Raw genomic sequence first — 25,082 nt, 5'->3', positions numbered from 1 at the left:
AGTTTTGGTATGAAGAGGAAGACAGCCAAGTAAGTGAATCCTGGTTAGGTTTGTTTGCTTTTGTTTTTCTTTTTTATTGTTCATCTTCTTATTGTTGAGTTTCTTTATCATCTTGCAGACCCTCGCCTTCCCCCAACCCTCAGTCAGGCTTCTTGTCAGTCTGCTAGTGTGTCCCTGTGTACTGAGTCTCAGGACTCAGAACGTACGGTTGGCGAGGAGATGGGTTTCCCTAGTGATCATGCTACCGCAGAGTTGCCGGTTCCGGAGGTGACAGTGACCGTGGCGGTGGGTCCATCTAAGGGGGTAGCCAGGGCTTCTTCTGCCCAGGATACGGCCTTGGTCTTGTCTTCTTCACATCGGCCAGCTTCTTCCTCTGCTCCTCTTGCTACTAGCAGTCAGCATTTTGATGACGATGTGGTGCAGGAATTCGAAGCCACCCATCGGCTGTCGAAGCTGACTGCGGCCTGGGGAAACTTGGCGGCTGGTGCGACTTCTTTTGGGGAAAAACTCTAGGTAAGTTTTTCTAAACCTCTTTTTGTTGGACATTCGACTTCTTCTGTTCTTACATCTTGTTTCTCTTTTTTTGTCTTTGTCTGTCTAGTCTTTCTCTCGGGACCATGCTGGCTTCTTTTTCTCGTCTGAGGCCGAGAAAAAGTTATCCTATGAAATTAGCGTCTTGAAGATGGAGCTTGACCTCTATCGGGATCGAGCGTTAAACGCACCAGAGGGAGGAAAAGGCTTTTTGTGCCCAAGTAATTGAGGCAGAGGAGCAGAGGGATGCTACCGTGGAGGCCATGAACAAGGAGTGCAATGGTATTGCGGGTTCTTTTTGTTTTCTTTTATATTCGACTTTCTCCTTCAGCTGACTTGTTTTTTGATGCCTTGTCTAGCTCTTCGAGTTGAGAAGCAAAAGCTCTCGGAGGGTATTGAAGAAATAAAGATACTTGTCCATAATAGCCATAACAGGGCCGAGGAGGTCATTACTCGTGCTAAAGAAGAACTTGCGCTTGCTAAGTTGATTAGGCATGGAGCTGACAGGGATCTTGTGCAGGTCCAGAAAGCTGTTGAGGTCTTGACTGTCAAGTTGGCGACGGCTACTGAGAACTAGAATGCTTTGTGGAAATCTTTTCGGTCAGTAGCCGATCTTCTTCGGACTCCAGCAGATGACGGTCAATCTTGGGCTCAGTTTATCCCCCAGGTGCCGACCCATTTCTAGGAGTTCGTGAAGAGATGCGCCCAACTCTGCACCAAAAATGTTCTTGCCCAGGTCCGGATTCTTGCTCTGGAGGTCCCTTTGTCCAAGGTTGCAGAGGAAGCCAAGAGTCAAGAGTACCTGGATGTTGTTGAAAAGGTGGAGCCTGAGGTCAAAGAATTAGCTAGGAGGATTGTTGATAATCTTAGTATTAATATTTCTCCTCCTGATGATGATGCTTGATTTGATTGTAATTGACCTTTTTACTCCAACCTTTGTAATAGGATATTATACTCCTCTTTGAATAAAGATTCTTTATTTTTCGTTGTATCTTCCTTTTGTTTCTTTGTATGAAATTCTTCACCTTGTTTATTCTTTAGACGAGTGATCAAGATTTCTTCCGAGTAGTTACTTCTTGGGCATGGCATGCATCCGCAGCTTAGAGTGGTCGTGTTCTTTCATCCGTTGTAGGATAACTCCTTGATAGGTCAAGCGCTTGTCTGGCTTTCATTTGAGCCGTGTAAACAACTCAGGGTAAGTTGATTGTTGGCTTGACAGAGTTCCTTGATAGGTCGAGTGCTTGTTTGGCTCTCATCTGCGCCGTGTAAACAACTCGAGGTATGTCGATCGTTGGCTTGACAGAGTCCCTTGGTAGGTCAAGTGTTTGTCTGGCTCTCATCTGTGCCGTGTAAACAACTCGGGTTATGTCGATCGTTGGCTTGACAGCCTTCTTACTGTCGTCAGGACTGAAAAGACTTAGGATCGGCAGGCTCAAGCATCTTTTTAGCTATTTTGCTCTCATCTGGTGAGTTCAAGCATCTTTTCAGCTTTTTGCTCAACACGGGATATGGCCAGCATTTTCTGGCACTCGCCCTGGTTGTGAAAACAACCCAGGACCGGTTCGAGTGTTAGCTTATCATCTTTCTTACTCTCATCTAAGCCTAAAAAGACTTAGGACCGATGAGCTCAAGCATCTTTTCAGCTTTTTTGCTTTCGTCCGGTGAGCTCAAGCATATTTTCAGCTGTTTTGCTTTCGTCCGGTGAGCTCAAGCATCTTTTCAGCTTTTTTGCTCAACTCAGGATGTGGCCAGTATTTCTAGCACTCGCCCTGGTTGTGAAAATAACTCAAGACCGGTTCGAGTGTTAGCTTATCAGCTTTCTTACTCTCATCGGCGGGTTCAAGCATCTTTTTAGCTATTTTGCTCTTGTCCGGTAGGCTCAGGCATATTTTCAGCCATTTTGCTCTCGTCCAGTGAGCTCAAGCATCTTTTCAGCTTTTTTGCTCAACTCGGGATGTGGCCAGCATTTCTGGCACTCGCCCTAGTTGTGAAAACAACTCAGGACCGGTTCGAGTGTTAGCTTATCAGCTTTCTTACTCTCATCGGTGGGCTCAAGCATCTTTTCAGTTATTTTGCTCTCGTTCAGTAGGTTCAGACATATTTTCAGCCATTTTCCTCTCGTCCGATGAGCTCAAGCATCTTTTCAGCTTTTTTGCTCAACTCGGGATATGGCCAGCATTTCTGGCACTCGCCCTAGTTGTGAAAACAACTCAGGACCGGTTTGAGTGTTAGCTTATCAGCTTTCTTACTCTCATCGGCGGGCTCAAGCATCTTTTTAGCTATTTTGCTCTCGTCCGGTAGGCTCAGGCATATTTGCAGCCATTTTGCTCTTGTCCGGTGAGCTCAACCATCTTTTTAGCTTTTTTGCTCAACTCGAGATATGGCCAGCATTTCTGGCACTCGCCCTGGTTGTGAAAACAACTCAGGACCGGTTCGAGTGTTAGCTTATCAGCTTTCTTACTCTCATCTAAGCCTAAAAAGACTTAGGATAGGCGAGCTCAAGCATCTTTTCAGTTATTTTGCTCTCATCCGAGTTGTATAACTTCAGGATAGTCGTGAACAGTCGTTTGGCTATGTACTTTTGTAGCAGGCACCTTTGGACGAGCCAAGGTGTAATGCTTTTGAGTAAGATTATAGTAGAATGATGCGAGCTGCATCGTGTCGTTGTGTTTGTTGATGTTGAGGATCGAAGCCATTGCCTATTGATGCTTTGAAGGTTGGAGCTAGGAGTTCAAGGATTATCGCACCGGGTTGTTTGACAAATACACCAGGTGTGACCTTCCCCTGTTCGATCCGAGTTCTTTGATATAATCGATGAATACTTGTGTCTACGCTGGAGCGACGACCAGGATCTGAGTGGTTGGAGCCGAGAGTTCAGGGGTTATCACACCGGGTTGTTTGATAGAGGGAACTAATGACTCCTCTACGAATATTCCGGGTGTGATCTTCTAATGTGAACTAGGATTCCTGATCTTCTGTCAGGTTTAAGATAAACAGCGATTTGATCGAAGAGCGACACACCGATCCAGCTTCAGATCACAAAGACTCGAACCCTGCAACCTTAGCACCACATCTCCTCTGGTTATCAACCGTGTCACAATCCGATTGACCTCGCCAAGAAGGCTAATCCATGATGCGAATCGAAGAACACAAGCAAGAACAAGATAAAAAGCAACTCAATTAAAGTGACAATTGCAGATGAATGATTAAGCACTCGAAGTTGGGGTCTTGCAAACCGATAACGGCGACTATTCAATGACAGATTGATCTAAAAAACCCAAAACCTAATGTAGGCAACGGCTACTGATTATATAGCCTAAGGGACGTCCAAGGACCCCTCTTCACATCCTAAAGGTGTCCCAACACGTTATAAGGCCCAACGGCCCAAAAGACGACGATGCAGCGCCGTGACAGATTCTGGACGTCAACTTATTTCAATGATTCCCATTGATTCTGATGGAATTTTGATGTAGGACTACTTCCATTGGTTTCCTTATGAAATTATCTTTCCATCCATATATGGATCATCGAAAACGGAGTCCGTATGCGACCTGGACGTCCGTTTTACTGCATGCTGGTCCTGAAGCCCGAGATGGACTCGAACTCAAGTTGAATTAGGCCTCCAACTTGGTTTGGACGTCCTTGCTGGCCTTCTAAGGAAGTGGCCAAGGAGGAGGACGTCCTTGAGCATCTCTTAGGTGTTTTCCATCTTTTTGGGGTGTGCTCCAACTTGGCCTAAGGTTCCAGGAGTGAAAAACAAGCCCGCGACGACGTCGTTGCACCCGACAGAAACAGCGATAGAATGTCTTGATGATTTGAAGACCTTTTTGACGTGATATTGAGATGAGACCAGATCTATTTGAAAGCTTATCAAACAAGATTTCCAACAAGTTCTCATTGACCTCAATCGCACTCCGGATGGATGAGTTATGACCTTCGCAATTAAGCATTATCGGGCTACCGACGAATCAAATGTTGGACTTTGATGAATTTGCACTTTGAGACATATTTGTACCTACAAGCAAATAATGACATGTACATGTGCAACCAAGTAAATTGTACCAAAAATCACTATGCAAATGTAGGAACAAGGTCACCTTATAATCAATGGTAATATTCGATGGTGTTATGTCCTCATCACCTTCCCCCGTCCGATCCGAGCTTTTTGATGTAATTGATGAATGCTTGTGTCTATGCTAGAGCGACGACCATGATCTGAGTGGTTGGAGCCAGAGTTCAGGGGTTATCGCACCGGGTTGTTTGACGAACACACCGGGTGCGACCTTCTCTCGTCCGATCTGAGCTGGAGCGACGACCAGAATCTGAGTGGTTGGAGCTGGGAGTTCAGGGGTTATCGCATCGGGTTGTTTGATGAACACAACGGGTGCGACCTTCCCCTGTCCGATCTGAGCTGGAGTGATGACCAGAATCTGAGTGGTTGGAACTGGGAGTTTAGGGGTTATCGCACCGGGTTGTCTGACGAATACACCGGGTGCGACCTTCCCGCGTCCGATCTGAGCTCTGGCAAGGACGTCTGGTGCTACATTTAGATCACGCGAGATGTGTAGAATTTCTAGTCCTTGAAAATGCTTCTCCAGCTTGCGTATTTTAGCACAATAGGCGTCCATGTTGTGTGTATCTCATTGATATAGTGGTGTATATGCCTACGCAAATAACTTAGTCGGCTTCCATGTAGATGTACGTCCTCCTGTTTAGGATATTCTCGTAATACTTGCTGTAGTGGACGGCTTGGATAGTACTCGGCATCTTGCTGTAAAAGCGTATATGGCTGCAATGATGGACTACCGCTCTGTGTCAGACACCGCTTGGTTGCTGAATGTCTTCGTGACGAGGCAATGCCTTGACCTCTGGAGCTTTAGTTAGGACATTACCAGTGTTGATGTGTGAAATAGCCAGCGTTATCTGTCATGTACTCATCAAGGCCCCCGACGTGCCACCCAAGATCAGCACCCTGATCCGAACAGCATGGAGCAGCTTGATAGCACAAGTGGCATGCAACATCGTTGAAATGTAGTCAGCCAGCAGGTGAATTTTTCCTTCCAAAAAATTTCAGCTTTCGTAAAAGTAGTCCGAGTGAATCTGACTAAGTTGTGGCAATAGTCGAGCCCTCGAGTTTAGTGCTGACTAAGCCGTGGAGGTGAAGAAATCTCGTCTTGTGGAGCCGTGTTCGAGTAAGGCCGCGCGGAGATCATGCCTCACCAAATGACATAGTAGCTGAGTAAAGCAGCCTGCAGAGGCACTTGCCTCACCCAGCAAAGTAGTGGCGGAGTAAGGCAGCCTGCAAGGGTGCGTGCCTCACCCAGTGACGTAGTCCAAATCTAGTCCTTGATTGATGGCCGAATAGAAGAGTCAGCACGCGGCAGCTTAGGAGTATCCATGATTGATCTTGATCCTTGGAGTAGTGCTTGATAAGACGTTGCCATGTTATGGAGCCTAAATGGAAAAGAACCCGACTACTCGAGGGAACTCTGAAGGTACTCTGAGTTGAATTCTTGATGGACCGAAGTCGTGTTGCGGAGTCATTTTGAGCTTAGGAGCCCCCAATGGTTGTAGCCCCCGACCATCAGCTTAAGCTTCGTGGCCGAGTACTCGGGCATGCGGCCGAGTAGTCGGTCACTGCAGCCAAAGTAATCGGAAACTGCAACGAGTAATCCGACACCTGGCCGAGTAGTCAGACATCCTAGCGAAGTAGTTGGTAACGCTACCGAGTAGTCGGTGACGCAACCAAGTAGTCGATCGTTATGTAGCGATAGCTTGATGTAGTCGGACAACTGGCTTGCTTCCGGCTCGGGATGCAGTCGGACAACTGGTTTGCCTCTGGATCAGACAGCTTGATGCAGTCGGATAGTTTGACGTAGTCGTACCATGACCCGACTTCTTGAGGGGATTCTGAAGGTATCCCGAGTTGAATTCTTGATGGACCGAGGTCGTGTTGCGGAGTCCTAGCGAAAAAGAACTCGGACCATCATAGAAAGAACTCGGGTAAGACTCCATCTCGGATGCGGAGCCTGAGTTTGAGTCGGATGCGGTTGGCCGCGAAGTCTGAGTCGGATCAGACATCACAAGCCACATGAGTCTTCCGACGAGTTGATCTGTTGTAGTCGGTTTACAATGTAGAATCCTAGTAGAATTACAGGGTAGCACTACTACTAAGATTACATGGGAGGAATCATAGTCAAACTAGATCTTCTCTCTTTCATACGGGGTATCCCGTGGGTCACACATCGACGAACACCGAGGGTGTTACACATATCACGCAGCCTCTCGTGTGCATGCGGCCTCTTTGACCTCTATGAACCTCCGTGAATTCTAATGACAGCGTCGGTGTGGTGGTATTTGCAATACACCCAAGAGACATTGATGCGCCGATAAATAGAGTCCTGGCCAAATACGGCCGCAAGAGGGCCCAAATCGGAGCACATATGAAAGAAACGCTTTGTTCCCTATATAGAGTGGGATATGATTTAAAGCGTTTTTCAATCTGCATTTTTATTTGACATAATAATACCATGTGTTTGCTTCGTTTTCCACTTCTCTACGTGCATCAGATTTGAACAGTCCGTGTGCATGCATGCATCACATACATTGCATGCCATGAATCGGCCACGTCTTAGAACCAAGAGAGTCCGGATTGCAAGCCAGGCTATATCCAACATATTGATTTAAACGTGAACTTACAGGACTCCATGAGATATCCATACGGCAAGGATAATCTGTAACTTTCAATCTGGCCATTAGAGATAATATATTTCCTAATTTATACTTGTATTTTTTTTCCAATTTTCCTATTTAAGTTAGAATTTCTATACAACATACTTAGAATCGGATACATCTATCTAGATTATGGGAGTTGCAGAGATATAAACAACACTCATATTCAGAAAGTTGGTTAAGGGGAGAGGACCAAACAAATGGATGGACAAAAAATATATAAAATTTTATCTCTTTATTATTATATATAAATATAGATTTATGCCAGTAGATGTCGTAACTTGGTAGCTTATATTCTAGCTACTCCCTCTGTCCAGGTTGAAAGCTAGAGTTGGGCGTTTTTTTCTTTTACGGAAGGAGTAGGTCAGTTCGTAAGTCTTATGATTCAGTCTGGTCTTGGTTTTATGAAGTCCCGGACTTATGTAATGATCTTTTGATTCAATGAAAAGGTATCCATCACTTTCTAAAAATTGGTATCATAAATCTTAGTAAAGAATACTATAGATTTAGTCGGACCTCACAATATTTGATTAAGATAAGAACTACTATGAGAATTGAGTTATTTTAACATTTTATATAAATATATAGATAAATAAATAAATAAATCAAAGAAAAATGCAATGTAAAGAAGTGACGTCGCCCCACGCGGGGAGAGCGAAGCGGTAGCCGGTAGGCGTGATGATGCCCCCTCACTTCGTCCCGTCCCTTCGGTGTCAGACGGCCAGTCGTCGATATCGCTATGGTGCAGGGGCAACCGGCCAGAGGCGGAGGCAGTGCAACCGCAGCCGCGTCCGCCGAACAGCGAGTGACGTCCGTTCGCACGCTGCCGCACGGACGTGACTGATGGCGATTGAGTTGCCAGATCGTACTACGATGTGCTAGCAGCTAGGAGTAGCTAGCATAGCCTACAATACGCTGCTAAGGCTGTGTTTAGTTCTAGGAATTTGGATTTTGGGGCTACTGTAGCACGTTCGTTTTTATTTGGCAAATAGTGTTCAACACATGGACTAATTAGGCTTAAAACGTTCGTCTCGCAATTTCCCACCAAACTATGCAATTAGTTTTTCTTTTCGTCTACATTTAATGCTCCATGCACGGGCCGCAAACATTCGATGTGACAGATACTGTAGCAACTTTTTGAAAGTTAGGGTGGAACTAAACAAGGGCTAATATTACATGATCGAGAGGATTCGAATCGATTCGCTCGCTTCCCTTGTCCTTCCTCTGCTTGCGCCGCACCGGTCGACGAGGCGAAGTCCTCGGTGGTCAAAAGGCCAATCGAGTTCGAGTGGAGGTCTCCCAAGTCTCACGTCTCACTGCGGCGTGACTTTGGCCTGATTAGTTGGGAGACGAAAAGTTTTTTTTATGTCACATCGTATGTTTTATGGAATGTCGAAAGAGGTTTTCGGATATTAATTAAAAAAACTAATTACATAACTCGTCTGAAAACTGCGAGATGGATTTATTAAGCCTAATTAAGCCATCATTAGCACATTTGTTACTGTAGCACTTTAGTGTCAAATCATGGACTAATTAGGCTCAAAACGTTCGTCTCGCAATTTACACGCAAACTGTGTAATTAATTTTTTATTTTGTCTATATTTAATACTCTATACATATACCGTAAGATTCGTTATTGTAGTTTTTTGTGAAAAGTTTTTGAAACGAACCGAGCGCTGTCCGTGGCTTCGCCTGGTCTAGCCTAGCGTAGAGTTGCTCCTTTATCTTCTTTGGAGACGTCAGATTGTTTGATCTTTGTCTAGGAGTTTCGTATATCCTATCCTATCCAAACTATATATACCTAAAAAGTAACATTTTAAGATATGCAGGTGCTATAACAAATCTCCTATCTCATCTTTTATGACCCCGTTCGTTTAGCCAAAATTTAGCTTATACTGATTTATTGTGAGAGAAAAATAATATTTGTTTACTGAAAAGTACTGCTGAAGTACGACGTGCTAGCAGCTAGGAGTAGCTAGCATAGCCTACAATACGCTGCTAATATTACATGATCGAGAGGATTTGAATCGATTCGCTCGCTTCCCTTGTCCTTCCTCTGCTTGCGCCGCACCGGTCGACGAGGCGAAGTCCTCGGTGATCAAAAGGCCAATCGAGTTCGAGTGGAGGTCTCCCAAGTCTCACGTCTCACTGCGGCGTGACTTTGGCCTGATTAGTTGGGAGACGAAAAGTTTTTTTTATGTCACATCATATGTTTTATGGAATGTCGAAAGCGGTTTTCGGATATTAATTAAAAAAACTAATTACATAACTCGTCTGAAAACTGCGAGACGAATTTATTAAGTCTAATTAAGCCATCATTAGCACATTTGTTACTGTAGCACTTTAGTGTCAAATCATAGACTAATTAGACTCAAAACGTTCGTCTCGTAATTTACACGCAAACTGTGTAATTAATTTTTTATTTTGTCTATATTTAATACTCTATACATATACCGTAAGATTCGTTATTGTAGTTTTTTGTGAAAAGTTTTTGAAACGAACCGAGCGCTGTCCGTGGCTTCGCCTGGTCTAGCCTAGCGTAGAGTTGCTCCTTTATCTTCTTTGGAGACGTCAGATTGTTTGATCTTTGTCTAGGAGTTTCGTATATCCTATCCTATCCAAACTATATATACCTAAAAAGTAACATTTTAAGATATGCAGGTGCTATAACAAATCTCCTATCTCATCTTTTATGACCCCGTTCGTTTAGCCAAAATTTAGCTTATACTGATTTATTGTGAGAGAGAAATAATGTTTGTTTACTGAAAAGTACTGCTGAAGTAGTGTTGAAGACAACATTTCTCCTAAATAAAGGACATCTCCCCTATTTCTAAATAAATATAGGAGACAAATTTTATGTAATTTGCTGTTATATTGTTCTTTTATATCCTATAAATTAATCTTAAGGTATTCCTCTAAAACAATTTATAGAAGACCAAATATAAGAGATCTGATGGAGATATTTAACCTAACTCAAGTCCATCCGTATATCCTTAAGACTAAAGCAACTTATAGAGTAGACAGCGTCGTTAGTTCTAAACAGTTATATTGTCAATTGACCATCAAAATCATTATGCTGTTCCAAGGATCCATGTTTTCTATACAAGAAAAAAAAGTTGTTGCGCTATGACTAGGTATTTGGGTCAGTCCATCTTACTCATTGAATTAATAGGTTAAAGCTCTATTAGCCTATTTTCGTCTTTGAGACTAACCCCTGCTGTCTATTGACCTTATTTTCGTGGACAGGCTCAAGCCAAGGGTCGACTAAGTCCCTAAGACATTCCTATCTTTAATAAGTTTACTAGGTCGCGTGTCTATGCGTTGCTACGAAATAGCTAATATTTTGTATTAAAAACACGTAGATCACACGATAAGATAACAATACTATAAAATTAAATACCAATGTTAAAGTGATAGTTAATCTAAAAACAAAATTTGTAAAATTAACAGTCATAGAGAGCGAGCGCGTCGCAGGCTCACAAACTCTACTGCATATATCTTTCCATGATGCAACTAAAATAATGTTTTATATTGACAGGAAGAAATCTTCGATATCCATTTCTTTCGTGCGCCAATAAATCCACGAATAAGTTCCGCTGCATCTCCATACCAGTACACAAGTTCAAGTATATTTGTCCATGCGTTGCAACCAGAAAAATAATACCATGATAATGTAAATATTAGCACGTGTTGTACCATTATCCAAAAAACGATACTTCAAGCATGATGTTCCTAATATTCACCATTATCCAAAAAACGATACTTCAAGCATGATGTTCCTAATATTCCCTTTGGAGTCAATTATCAATATTACACGAGGATCCTTGAAATATGAACAATGAGAATAAATTCAAATTTACATGAGTGCTCAATGAAATTTACAGGATGGCACTGCTCAATGAACCTTTTGAAATGTTCAGAGTACATACATGAACTGCCGATGGAAAATTCAAGAATAAAAACTGAATTTTAAAGATTCTTGATGCTAACTTGCTTAGTATTCTTCAAATCAACATGCGTGACAATTTCAAATCTGATCCTGGCTTCCTAGCAGCCCAATGATTTAATAAGAGATTAAAATACAGCTGATCCCGCAAGGAGACTGATAAGATTCAAAGATTATAAACAATTCAGTGGGATAGTATTAAGCAGTCAGTGTGTTCAGAGAGATTCATCTGATTGATGGATAACATTTAATCCAACACATGCATATTTATACCACTTTGACTATTGCAATTATGATCTCTGTTGCTATATGGTTGCCGAGATGTAATATCTAGAACTACCGCCTACAACCGCTGATAGAGCACACAGACTGAAGCAATGAACCTGTGTGAATCTCTGAATATCCAAAGCAAAGAAATAAATACACTCTTTGAACTTCGGCACTCTTTGAACTTTGGTAAATAGTCAACTCTAGTTGTAAGTTGCACTAAAACAAATGGCTCAATTATTATGAAACAGCAACTTTCAACGCAGCATCGTATATTCATTACACACTGGACATTCAGAGTTCCAAATGCTCTAAACATTGATACCACCAAAGAATCTTTGCAATATTCTAAATATGCATACTTGAATAATCTTTCCATATTTCAAAATTAGATGCAAAGTTGATAAGTACTAAAGGAAAGAATATTAATCAGTTTTAGGCCGAAGCTATTTAAGTTGATGGCAATCATTCCAGATACTCATGTTGCAAATTATCTCTACAACCAATTGAACGTGTTAGCCTAAGATCAGTGGTACACTGAACCCCTTCTCTCTTATCTTAAAAAGTATAATCAATGCACAACTGCAGGCACCGAGAAATAGAAACAAATCTCTACAATTAATTGAGATTTTTAAAGGCATATATATATATTTTTCCCATGGGCTAAACATTCAGAGATCAAATTGTTAAATATCTACAACTACTAATTGATTTGTTAATATAGGGACTGCAGACTCCTAAATCCTATTTTGCACAATGCAAACAATTTTGACCATTTTAGGATTCTACATTTAGGCAAGTTTGCAGCAATAAAAATTCAGAACAAACCATAAGATGCAACATGAAAATTCAGTTCTAGGTTTCATGTCTCCTGTCCTGATGAATTATTGTAGATAAGATAATACGACATTGCAGGCTATACAACAATTTAAGGACTAAATTTTGATGGTTGAGGTACAAACCAAGTTTGAGTCAAAAGTAAGCGGTTTCTGCTTGCTGATCCAAAGCAGAAAACCCTGAAATATAGAAATAAACAGAAATTTCAAACAAATTTGCGGGCTGATAGTGGAGGTACATTGTGGTGATGGCAAAGTAATAATTGTTACCTTGTCTTCATAAAGTTCAACAGGTGGACATAGAGGCAATTGGAAGTTCTGTCAGACCACTGAAAAAAAGTAATAATACCATGAGAAAGCATGTTTGAAGGCTATCTGGCTATGACAGGTAGAACTAAGAAAGACAACTCAAAAGCAACTCGTAAAGAAGCACAACTGTACAAGTAACAAAAAGGTAGGTGTTCTTATCATCAGGAAGGGATAGCAACTTCCATTCAACCAGCGACAAACAATTTGAGATCAACCAGAAGCATCGATTCAAATAGTTTGGCGCTTTACAGACTATGCTCTACTGTATAAATTGGAAGCTGTATAAATTTTAGTGTAAAATTGGAAGGTGTATAAGTTCTCCCTGGTCCTAATTGAACATATAACTTTGTTCTATCCAAATCCAAATGAGTTCATAATTTAGAACTTTTCACTGTCTGACAGAGAGTACGGAAATAAGCATCACACAAACCACTGAATAATTGGCAAACTCAAGTGGGTTACCAAAACATTTTATTTTATATTTGATTTTTTACTATTTAGTTTTGATAAAAATTGTTACAAAAAAGGTGAATACAGATAAGTGATAGGCATGACTAAGTTTGAGACGGCCAATAGGACATCAGTATAAATATTTGTCACTTTTATAGGTGGAGCAGCATTCCAGGAATCTCATAGCTATCTTGTGACAAATTCGTGGAATTGTGTATCGTGTAAATATCAGAGACACAAGCACAAAAGAAAATATTAAAATAGTTATTCTGAAACAATGATAAGATTGCATAGGATACACCGATACACATACAGGCTAACAAGTATTATTGGGGGCAGCGAGACTGGAAAAGTACCTTCTAGATGAAACATGGCCTTCTAAAGAAGCAAAGCCGTTACCTGTACTGATCTTCTGAGACGTTTTCTTTTCCTTATTCCCATTCCATCAAAGTTTTTCTCCACTTTGAAGTCACACGAATCCCCATCTAGGATCGGTGACTCATCGCCAGAAACTGAAGAGACACCTGAGAGCTTCTAACTGCATATTGATTATGTTTTTCTCCTTCATTCAGAGGAATCCACAACTACTTCACTGCTTTATTTTCCTTATCTTAATAAAGCCAAAAATGAGAAGCAAAGGATAAGTTAACTCAAATCTATTTTTCTGACACACTAAAACTCACAGTTTGGTATGTTAGTCTATTGGAGTGTGCTCTACTGCAAAACTGGAATAAAAATATAATAAAAAATTAGAGCTTCAGCTGCATTCCATTAAGCTCCCCAGAACGAGCTTGTCGCCTTTAACCTCTATGGTGCTAAAGGGTTGTGATACATCTTATGCCCCCTCTACTCTTTCTAAAGTCACACCCTTCTAAAATGATTAAATGCACTTTTTTTGCTAGTGAACTTAGCTGTGCCATCAAAATTCAGAAGTTCTCCAGAGACTATATGAATTAAAATCATAGCAAAGCATGATGAAAAAGCAGACATCGATGAGCTGCACTTGACATGATATGGTGCTAATACTGAAGGATAATTTCAGAGCTCTCTCTCACCTCTGTGTGAGTAGACAGTAAGCTCTAAGATATCACGACACCAATTTGGTATGAACCGGTGAGAGCTTCTAATTGCAGGTCCATGACAGGTGCATATCACTTGGATATATTGCGAAGGATTCTCAGGCTCCAGATTGCATTACTGACAATGCAGGCCAAACAATACCAAATCCAAAATCAGAATCTTAGATGAACAAAGCTAAATGTTGAGCTTGAAAGGTGTAATGTATAGCGGGATCCAGATTGCATTACTGACAATATGTCCAATGATCTCCTCATGCCTGCAGCTTGATTTTATCCAGTTCCTTCATTTAGTCAATTGCATTGCCAAGGATCGATGTCCTGTCCATCTATTGAACACAACGAGTGGATCCATGTCTTGTCCATCTATTGGGCACAACGAGTAAGCAACAAGGTACATTTCATCAATTGAAAGACATTTCTTGGTAGAGACCAAGAAGAAGAAGATTTTTTCCTTACTTCACTGATCTTGGGCAGTCGTTGGATAGGTCCCCATTGAAGTCTTCTGGTGGTGGCGGCCATCAGGTTCTGCTCTCCAGCCTCCTATTCTGCTCTCTAGCCTCCCCTCTTGGACTCCGTAGTCTGCAGCGAGGTGCCGCTGCCAAGCACTGCTCATATACGTAAACTGAAATTCACTGAGATAATTAATGACTGCAAAATGTAAAATGACTCATTTACCGCAGCTGAAATCTGAAACTACTCTGAAAGGGAACTGCCCCTTCTTCTTCCCACTATGAAATCTCAAATTACAGGAACCTTCATAAAGATTTTAGTGCGAGTCTCATCTTCTCATCATTTGTCACATCATTCCAATATTCACTACTTTACTGAACTCCTTGTATTTCTGTTCAGAGTAACCTTGCATGTAATATTTTGCTGCATCTAATAGAATTCATATAAAAGATTAGAACAGAGGAACCTGAAACGGATATCATTAGTAGTCAGACAGTGTTGGAGTCATGGTGGTCGACCAGTAGTACATCTTTTCATTAGTGAAGTCTTATATAAGGTTGATTTTCTAGGTGTACAACACAGACATGGCTAAACACACAGGCGTGGTGCCTCTACAAACATAATAACAAAATGTCTACTTATTTATTTACTTGGAATGCAAAATTAGCTAGGACTGTAAGAGGTGAAGGAAAAGGTTCAGAGCCACACTAATCAATTGACTGTATATTAGTAAAGCATTTGTATTTTAGAGAGACATTTCTTTACTTATCCTCAAGGGGCTATTTGGATCAATATTCAATAGGGCTAACAGTTAGCGCCTACGTTTAGATAAGAATTCGAAAAGGCAAACACCCCGTTACCAATAGGTGTCCACCTCTGCCTCCGTTTCCTACTCCAGAAAACCAAAAACCCAGCAAAAAGTAATGTGAAATTTGAATCTCCTTGTACCTGATGATGGCAAGAGCACAATGCCTTTCGAATTCTTTTTTTAGATAATGAATGCCCTTCCAAAGCTATTGCAATCAATCAAAGATTAGTTGACCAACAATGAAATTACCTGCAACTTGCGTTTTTTGGATATCAGTATTTTTGCGATTTTTGAAATAACCTCGTCTGTGAATATGATATCTTAGTATATCACCTCATCTACTGCTATTTTTGTTATATCACCAAGCATATTTGTACAATTGTTTTTACTTCGGGAAGAAGACAACATTTGCATATGACAAAGTTCAGAACCTAAGCTAAGTGCTTGTGCTTGCTGGCAGCAAGAAACAGCAAGAGCCTTAGTGCACATTGATGTTATTTTTCTCATTTGGTATTCATATCATACCATTTGTACCAAGGGCTGTCAAATTTTCCATATAGGTCATGGGTTCGAAGCAGCCTCTCCGCAGATTTTGCGGGGGGAAGGCTTGCCTCGGTTTTTCCCTTCCCCAGACCCCACTCATGTGGGAGCCTCCGACACTGGGTCTGCCCTTTTATCAACTTCAGATGAAACAATCAATAACAGTAGAGTTTATTGAGAAGGTTAATTTGCAGAGCTGATTTAACTGACTGTAAACAGGAATGAGAAAGTCACAGTCTCAGGCAAATGGATAAAATTACTTAAACTCATTTTTTGACTCTACCATAGCCTAAATAAGATTGTGCATAGCCATGCCGCACTCTGGCAAAAGAAACTTAAAACAGAGGTGTTCATATATATATGAAGCTGCGATTACTGTAAGATGAGGCATACTTATACATTCAGTTAGAAGGTCACACACACATTCAGTTAATAGGAATATTCAGTGAAAAGGCATCATGATTAAAAGAGCGAAGCCTATCGCTGATGGTCACACACACACATATGACTGATCATATATCAAGAACTTGAAAGATGTTTATATAATAGTGTCAAGTTTCAATACACACCTGCACAAGCTTGAGAGAGATCTGTATTTACGAAGAGTGGTCTGCACAGAATAAAAATTGAAGAATACGTTAAGTGAATATTACCAAGGACTTGTCAGTCTGCATAAACAAGACAAGCGAGGAAAAAACCTCAACATTTCATACTGTCTAAATAATGTAGGCATAAGTGAATTATGCATAGACATAAATAGATAAAAACCTCATCAAATTGTTCTCCTAAAAGGATAAAGTTTGCACATATTACATATGGCTGATGACATCAATTTTGAGATAGCTCAAATAGAAAAATAGGTACAAATTTGACCAAAAAATTATAATAATTCTCTATAAAGATATAGAATCATAGCAATATAGAGATTCAGTTAACAAACGTCCTTGTGGATTGAATTGGTACAACCTACGGGAGCTTGATATGGGGGTGCATGCAAAGGTATATCCGACAACAAAACAAGTTCTGTTACATTTGCAGTATAGTGCTGAGAAAAAAAATTGGTTAACCTGCTTGGCACTACTTTTACGTATGTCTGAATTTGAACTTACAGAAGTGATAAATTAGAACACTGATAATTTTCAGATAATTTCAGCTTATGCCTGGACCGAATTTTTTGAACACTTAATTTGGCTGAAGCAAGAAAAAACAGTAGCAAAAATTTCATTAAGCCACAAAAAGCAGTAGTACTCTTCTATAGCAAATTGCAATTGGCAATTCAATGCCTGACTCTGCAGACTACAGACCTGCAGCTCTGGCCTCTGGTGAGCGTCGTGGACATGCGGCAACACAAGCAGGTCCCCCTTCGTAGATTGGTGCAGCGGATCAGGTGTCGTGGTGGCCGTGCAGCGTCTTTGAAAGGGATCGAAGTTCGCAGGCATAATACATGTAGGATCATGTAATTAGATCAGATCTGAAGACAAATAGCCAATTAGTTTCAGGGTTTGGGTGCTCCGTTAAAAGGGAAGAGTTTGGGGGAGGACAGGAGAAGATTGGGATCAGCAGGGAAGAATCAGTGGTACCAGGAGGAGAGGAAGAGGACGAGCGCGCAGGCCTGGGCGCCGCCGGGCCGCAGCGCAGACCCGCAGCAGAAGCAGGGGCTAGAGATGGGGGCCACCGCCTGTCCCACGAGCAGCAGCGCGAGCGTGGTGCCACCCAGCGCCGTGGCGGCATCGGTGCGGTACACGCAGTAGGTCCACTCCTGCCTGCGGAGCCGCGACGGCAAACAAGGAGAAGAGGGGTGGCGGCGGCGCCCACGTCAGAGAAGGGGGAGAAGAAAACGCAGGGGCCAAGAGAAGGGAAGAGAAGGGGGTTGGCACACCTGCTGGTTGCGGCGACGGCCAGGGAGCAGGGAGCGTGGCGCGGGGCAGGGAAGGATGAGAGGGCGTGATTGGTGGGGCGTGAAGCTGGCCGTGATTGTTGGAGGACGAACTGAGCGCGAGGTGAGCAGGCGCGCGGGACGCCGCGCTGGTCCCACCTGTCGGCGCAGAAACTCAAGCGAGGAAGGCTTCGGAGCATTTCCTACCCTATTTTTCTTCCTAACGAAAAAAAAAACACCTCTTCAACAACCCCTAATCTATGCTCCTAAAATTTACGTATACTTGATAAATCCTCCCCCGTTGCGCATAAATTTGCGTGTAGTAGCGGTCGTGCGGATCCCGTGCGTATCGGTCAATCTAAAGTTGAAAGGGTATGAGAAAGAATAAGAAGTAGGAAAGAGTTCTTGATGCAAATTTACGAGAAATAAAGAATATATAAAAGTGGTTACGATAATTTAGAAATAGTATAGGATTCCTGATGTAAAATTGTCTTCTATGGTTTAGGAGTGAACTATTAGAAACTTATGGTTTAGGAGTGAACTATTAAAAACTCTTGGAGATGGCATTTTTTTCCACTCAATAGCTTTTTAGGAGTTATAAAACTACATGTTTTTATGAGAAAAAAATAGGACTCTCGGAGATGCTCTTTGCACGAGGCGGCAACTGACGGACCAAGCGATTGTGGCACCAAAAATGTTCATGTTTTAGTCTTTATAGTTACGGACAAAAAATATCTACTTTTTAATCTTTATAGTTATGGAAGATTTATTTATAATTCATATGGAGACGTTGGTACGTTCCCTGGCTAGATTATATTTTTGCCGTTGTTTTCCCCACGAGTGTACGTAGGTCGTAGGCTTGTATTTTTGCTGTTTTCTTTTTACAGGTGTGGGTGGTTTCCTCGCAGGGATTTCGGAGGCTGACTGGAAGCGGACATAGGAAGCCTGGAAGGAATCACATACGGCTACGGGGTGGACCGGAACGAAAAAAAAAGAATAGGCTATATACGGACGGAATTCGGATTACATGAATGCGGAAGGGGGAGACAGAACAATATGATAGAAATTTTGTCTCTTTATTATTATAAATTAAGAATGTTAGAGAAGCCATTGATCAGTTTGAGTCCTATTTAGATAAGGATCACAGTCCTATATAGACTTTTAGCGGATGAAGAGGCTGAAAAAATATGGCAGAAATTTTGCCTCTATACGGATGTATATGGCCTCTCTTCTTTTTAATCGGCATTCAACAGCTGAGGAATCCGATTGAACTATCCGTCCTCTCTTTTTTTATTCGGCATACAACAGCTGGGGAATCCGATTGAACATAGAACAAACAGGCAAGCGGCAAGTGCACACGACATTGCTGCCTCGACGGGATCGAGTTCGGACGGAAAATAGAATTCATGTTTAGGATTCGTATTCAGATTACTCTCCATCATAGGAATCTATTTAGGATTTTCTAGCTTTCTAATCATATCAAAAACTTGTGGGCTGACCCAATATGTTTTGGATTCGAACTCCATGTTGCGCTAGACAAGAGCAATTCTAACTTGTTTTGGGCACAGGTTATATATATATAAATCCAGACGAAAGAAACTCTCAATTGTCAGAGACGGATAAAAAATAGATGGACTAAAAAAATAGAGGGAAAAAAATAGGCTAAAATTTTACTTCTTTATTATTAGGTATAGATACACTAACAAAAATGTCCGTGCGTTGCAATAGGAAAAAAAACACTCTAGGCCAATAGACTTTTCAACTCAAATGATCACATCAACTTCCTCCGTACCTCACCTTCCACCATTGACTACAGCTCAAATCCAGAGTATGTGTTTCTCTTCCATCCGCAACTATGTGGCACAATAATATTAATTTGGTATCATAATATTTATATTCTTTCTATAAATATGGTAATTCTAAAAGTTGATTTAGAGTATGCGTTTCTCTTCCATCCACAGCTATATGGCACAATAATATTAATTTACTGTCATAATATTTATACTCTTTTCTATAAATATGGTAATTCTAAAAGTTGATTTCATTTCGACGGAATGGTATAAGAAAGAGTCTTCTAAACAACAACAACAACAACAACAACAACAGTAACAATGATGATGATGATGATGATGATAATAACAACAATAACAATAACAATAACAATAACAATAACAATAAGTCTAAGTTGTTCCCTTCTCTCTACTCGCTCGATCGCCTCCTTCAATCCCCCTCCATGAGCTCTCTGCAAATAGGTGTGGTATATTTAACGCACACAGATAAATCCGCAAGCGCACGAATACAGATGTAGCTTTCACTCGGAGGTTTTAAATATCGTATCCATAGAAAATGTGTGAAACTAACTACAGTCTAACTTAACAGGGGGTAAGGGATTAGGTTAAGGTTTAATATAATATAGGAGTAGCAACAAAGTTAAGATAAATAGGAGTGTAAAGAGGATAACTATGGGTCTCTAGTTATAACTTGGGTAAACTTATGTCTTTTACTGTTCAACTGGGGACATTACCTGAGGAGAGACACCAACAGAGGATGCTTTCCTTAGTAGCCTCGTCCTACGTTCGCCTACAGATGGGAGGTGAATTACAAAGGACTCAACGAGGCTGTCACCCTCGCGATCTACCATCGATCCGGAATGCAGGGGGTTTCCACGAATAACCTAAGTCTAAGCACCACGCTTACACCTATGATTAATACTCTACTCCCCCTAGGAAGAAAATAAAGCACTCAAAAGTGAGTCGTGAACCAGAAAAACAATATAAATAAGAGCTTACTTATATCAGCAGTTGATTACCAGAGATATCTCGAAGTCAAGCTCAAGTAGAACTTGGATCCGCCGAGGTACAAGACAAACTTCAAAAGAAATTTGAAATTTTTTGAGTCCTAAAATCCAAAATACCAAAATAGCTTTTCTCGAGCAAACTATTATTAGTTTAGAGATAGCACCGATAGGCTGGCATCTCCTCCAAACTCTTCCCTCACTCTCTATCTCACTATTTCTAATTATAAGACTAGATCTTCAATACCTACTATTGTGGAATATTCATGTGGCACGTTCTCAAATTTGGCGCATGTGATACATGTTCCTTTTATTTCTCCAAGTAAAGCTCTTCGCAAGGCAATACCGACAGTATCCGCTTGCCCTTTTCTAAGCGGAGACAGAATGAAACGACCATAATAAAGACGTATCTTCTCTTGATAGCTAGATCTGAGAGGTAGATCCATTCATGGGACCCCTCAATAGATCCTGACTAGAGAATATGAATTATGGTTTTAGGATGATCTCCAGAGAGGGGGCAGGCCGTGGTTATATATCCCTGAGGAAGCAACGTGAGCCCTTGGATCAAACCAACTTAAGAAACGACGTAGATGCATCATAGGAGGCGGTAGGAGGAATCTTCTGGAAGCTAACAGGCGGGGCCCACTACCAGGGATCGACCGACACTAGGGTGGGACCGGCCGGTCCCACTTGGCAGGGTCTTGGCCCCTGCTTCGGCATGGTGTCTTTCTGAGTCTTCTAGAGTCTTCCCATGTATGTTTTCGTCGCGGATTTGATATCTTTTTACTCTGGACTCCAAATATAGCAACTGATATAGCCGTTTCAATCAACACGACGAGCTCTTCGCAATGGTGCACTCTACTTCATTATTTGAGATACTTTTATCTGGTGGAATTCCGTCGTTTCCTTTAACGATTAGGTTCTCCTTAACGGTTTTCTAGATAAACCCTGCTGAAAACATATATTCACCAAAACTCATGGAATTCATTAGTTTAAATCCCTAAACTTTCATTGGTGATTATATTTATGTCCTTATCCATTTTTAGTTGACGGATTAAATTGGTTGTTAACTACCGTCAACAATAGGTAAAGACAAAGATATAGAAAACTAATTCTTTTGGGAGGTTTTTGTGATTCAGCGGACATTGGTTTTATTTGGCATAAATGGAGGGGCTAGACTGCAAAGTGCGTGTGCACATGCTGCGGACTCGGTTCATGGGCCGTGGACCGACGGTGGGATGTGTGTGCGATCCACCGTGGACCAAGTCCATGATGAAGGTGTATTGAGATGATTAAATCTTGACCGCAGATCTGGTGATTTACGGCTAAGAATGTCCTCTGGTATATATGTATTTAGATGGTATATCTGGATTTTATTTTTTAAAGAAAAATGGCATATATCACGTACTGATGACATCATGATGACGTCATCAAGCTAACATCGAATCGAATCAAGGAAGAGGACGTTCCTTGTTAGAGCAAAACAGAGCACGGTGGACGGGCACCGTGGCTCGGTCCGTGCGGCATGTGGTGCGCGCGTGTGCGGGAGCGACGCAGTGTTGAAATATGATCCAAATTCTAACGTGAGTCTTGCGGTGACGCCTGGAGGGCTCGTGGTTCGGGTTATGTTTATTAGCGGATTTATTTTTGTATTTGACTACAGTCAACCCATCCTATAAATATATCTTGTAAGCCGCACAGAAGAGTTGAGACGACTCATTGTATTCCCTGCATTCTGTAAACTCTCATCATATAGTGAAGATCGTCGGTTGGCGCCCGTGGTTTTTTCTCGCAAGGGTTTTCCACGTAAAATCTGTGTCTCGTGTTCGATCTTTATTCGCATTATTTACTAACAAGTGGTATCTAGAGCCAAACACGAAATTGAAAAAAAAGTTAGGATTTAAGTCCTTGTTCCGCCGCCGCTGCCGTCATCAAATCGACTTCGACGAATTCTTCCGTGCCGTGTCTAAACGGCGATTCAACACGTCCAAGCGGCGGATTGAAGGAGGATATCGATCTGCTGTCGTGCTGCTGCACTCGGCCATGCTGATGTCGTTAGAAGGAGGTCCGCCCGTGCTGCTGTGCTGCGGTGTGGTCAATCAAGCAGTCACGTCGCAGCAGGCAGGTTTTAGGCAGATTCATTTTTCAACTGCACATGAATCAAGGCGTCCTGGTATCAATCTGTCTGTTGTCATCTCGTGAGAGGAAAAAATCAATTTGGTATTAATTGACTTGCGCATGCGAATCAAGGTGATCATGAAGGTTTGCTGTTGCGTGGGTAGAAAAGTTGGTGGGATTTTGCTACGTGCACACAGGAATTATACCAGAAGCTATCTTTCTTCAGTTTATTGCTGAACGTACACGAATTGTGTACCAGGCTGCAGGTTTTTGCTAGAGTTACACCTAATTTTCTGTAGATTATTATTCTTCTGATTATTGCTGCTATTTTTTCATCATGTCAATAAAGTATGATCTTCCACCACTGGATCGCGACATGAGGTTCGCTCCATGGCAAGTCAAGATGAGGGCTATTCTTACACAGGCTGAAGTGGATGATGCTCTTGATAAATTTGATAACAAGGATTTCTAAATCTTGTACCGAGGAGGAGAAAAGAAAAGATCGTAAGGCCTTGACTCAAATTCAGCTTCATCTTTCGAATAATATTTTGCAAGATTGTTTGTAGGGAAAAACTGCAGCTGCTCTATAGCTCAAGTTAGAGTCAATTTGTATGTCTAAAGATTTGACAAGCAAGATGTATTTGAAGATGAAGTTATATACGCATAAGTTGCAAGAGGGTGGTTCTGTGCTTAACCATCTTTTGGTCTTCAAGGAGATCGTTTCTGATCTACAGGCTATGGAGGTACATTATGATGATGAGGATTTGGGTCTTATTCTTTTGTGCTTTTTGCCTAGTTCTTTTGCAAACTTCAGAGATACAGTGTTATATAGTCATGATACTCTAATGCTTGATGAAGTTTCTGAGGCGTTGCATGCTAAGGAAAAGATGAAAGTGATGGTGTCTTTTGAAGGTTCTGCTTCCAATGGAGAAACATTGTCTGTTCATGGGAGGACAGAAAATAAATCAAACAATGGCAATAGAGGCAAAAGTTCTAATGGTTACAAAGGCCGATCAAAATCTCGAAGCAAAGATGATAAATTTTGCAAAAATTGCAAGAAAGATAATCACTTTATAACTGAGTGTTATAAATTAAAGAATAAAGAGAAGAGAGCTGGCACATACAGACAGAAAGGTAAATCCAATGATGAAGGTAATGCTTCAGTTGCTGCATCGAAGACAGATAATTCTATTGGTGATATACTTGTTGCTTTTGCGGGATGTGCAAATAGTGGTGATGAATGGATTCTTGATTTCGTTGCTTCATTTCATATATACATTAATAGAGATTGGTTTGAAACCTATAATTCTCTCCAAGGTGGAGGTTCTGTTAGATTGGGTGATAACAGTCCACGTGATATTGTTGGCATGGGATCCATTCATATTAAGATGCATGATGGTATTGTCAGAACTTTGACTGATGTGAGGCATATTCCAGACATGAGCAAGAATCTTATTTCTCTGAGTACTCTTGATGGTAAAGGGTACAAGTACTCCAGTGGAGATGGAGTTTTAAAGGTGTCAAAGGGTTCTCTTATTGTCATGAAAGGTGAATGAAATCTCCAAATTTGTACCGTCTTCGTGGTACTACAATTACAGGTGATGCTGCTGTAATTTCCAATTCATCATCTAATTCTGATGCTACTAATCTGTGGCATATGCGTCTTGGACATATAAGTGAGCAAGGCTTGCATGAATTGTGCAAGAGAGGACTTTTTAATGAACATAGCATCAGTAAGTTGAAGTTTTATGAGCATTGTTTGTTTGGTAAACACAAGAGGGTGTCCTTTAATACCTCTACTCATAAAAGTAAAGGTATTCTTGATTATGTGCATTCTGATTTATGGGGACCATCTCGCAAGCCTTCTATTGGTGGTTCTTGTTATATGTTGACAATCATTGATGATTATTCTCGTAAGGTATGGCCTTATTTCTTGAAAGATAAATCAGAAGCATTTTCAGCATTTAAAGAGTGGAAGGTTATGATTGAAAATCAAACTGAGAAGAAGGTTAAAAAGCTTCATATTGATAATGGGATGGAATTCTGTTCTAATGAATTTAAAGCATATTGTAAGTCTCAAGGCATTGTTAAGCACTACACTATTCCTTATACACCTCAATAGAATGGTATAGCTCAGCGTTGGAACAGAACCATCATCTCTAAGGCCTATTGCATGTTGTCTAATTCGGGTTTGAATAGGCGTTTTTGGGCTGAAGCTGCTTCCACTACATGTTATCTTATTAATCGTTCACCCTGCATTACTCTTGGTAAGAAAACTCTAATTGAGGTATGGTCTGGTTCTCCAGCTGAATATTCGCAATTGAGAGTTTTTGGTTGTACTGCTTA

At 41.2% G+C, this 25,082-nt stretch overlaps 1 protein-coding gene across 19 annotated transcripts; it reads right to left on the bottom strand.

The window, feature by feature from the left end:
• Positions 1 to 10,997: 10,997 nt before the first annotated feature.
• Positions 10,998 to 17,985, bottom strand: LOC136467350 (uncharacterized). 19 transcript variants are annotated; one of them, XM_066466017.1, is made up of 11 exons: positions 17,828 to 17,985; positions 17,529 to 17,711; positions 17,253 to 17,358; positions 16,518 to 16,558; positions 14,826 to 15,029; positions 14,607 to 14,755; positions 14,383 to 14,513; positions 14,127 to 14,268; positions 13,471 to 13,681; positions 12,583 to 12,641; positions 10,998 to 12,492 (listed from the first exon to the last, which is right to left on the bottom strand). In XM_066466017.1, the coding sequence occupies exons 2-5, from the start codon at positions 17,677 to 17,679 to the stop codon at positions 14,947 to 14,949; spliced, it is 381 nt and encodes a 126-aa protein (XP_066322114.1). In that variant the 5' UTR covers positions 17,680 to 17,711; positions 17,828 to 17,985; the 3' UTR covers positions 10,998 to 12,492; positions 12,583 to 12,641; positions 13,471 to 13,681; positions 14,127 to 14,268; positions 14,383 to 14,513; positions 14,607 to 14,755; positions 14,826 to 14,946. The 19 variants fall into 19 exon arrangements, 17 of the variants coding, with proteins under 17 accessions (XP_066322114.1, XP_066322115.1, XP_066322119.1 ...); XM_066466018.1 differs by having other exon boundaries at positions 14,607 to 14,745; XM_066466022.1 differs by adding an exon at positions 15,549 to 15,657 and having other exon boundaries at positions 14,607 to 15,029; positions 17,828 to 17,983.
• Positions 17,986 to 25,082: the final 7,097 nt, after the last annotated feature.

This window comes from Miscanthus floridulus, chromosome 7 (assembly GCF_019320115.1).
Source record: "Miscanthus floridulus cultivar M001 chromosome 7, ASM1932011v1, whole genome shotgun sequence".
Taxonomy (NCBI): domain Eukaryota; kingdom Viridiplantae; phylum Streptophyta; class Magnoliopsida; order Poales; family Poaceae; genus Miscanthus; species Miscanthus floridulus.
The sequence above is the reverse complement of the archived record's forward strand: the minus strand, read 5'-3'. Positions and strand labels throughout refer to the sequence as shown.

Coding starts and splice junctions, on each gene's coding strand:
- LOC136467350 (XM_066466009.1), bottom strand. CDS start 17,679: ATGCCGCCACGGCGCTGGGTGGCACCACGCTCGCGCTGCTGCTCGTGG. Junction 16,559..17,252: donor ACCAGAGGCCAGAGCTGCAG/GTCTGTAGTCTG, acceptor TATTCTGTGCAG/ACCACTCTTCGTAAATACAG. Junction 14,773..16,517: donor TCTCTCTCAAGCTTGTGCAG/GTGTGTATTGAA, acceptor AGTGAATTTCAG/TTTACGTATATGAGCAGTGC.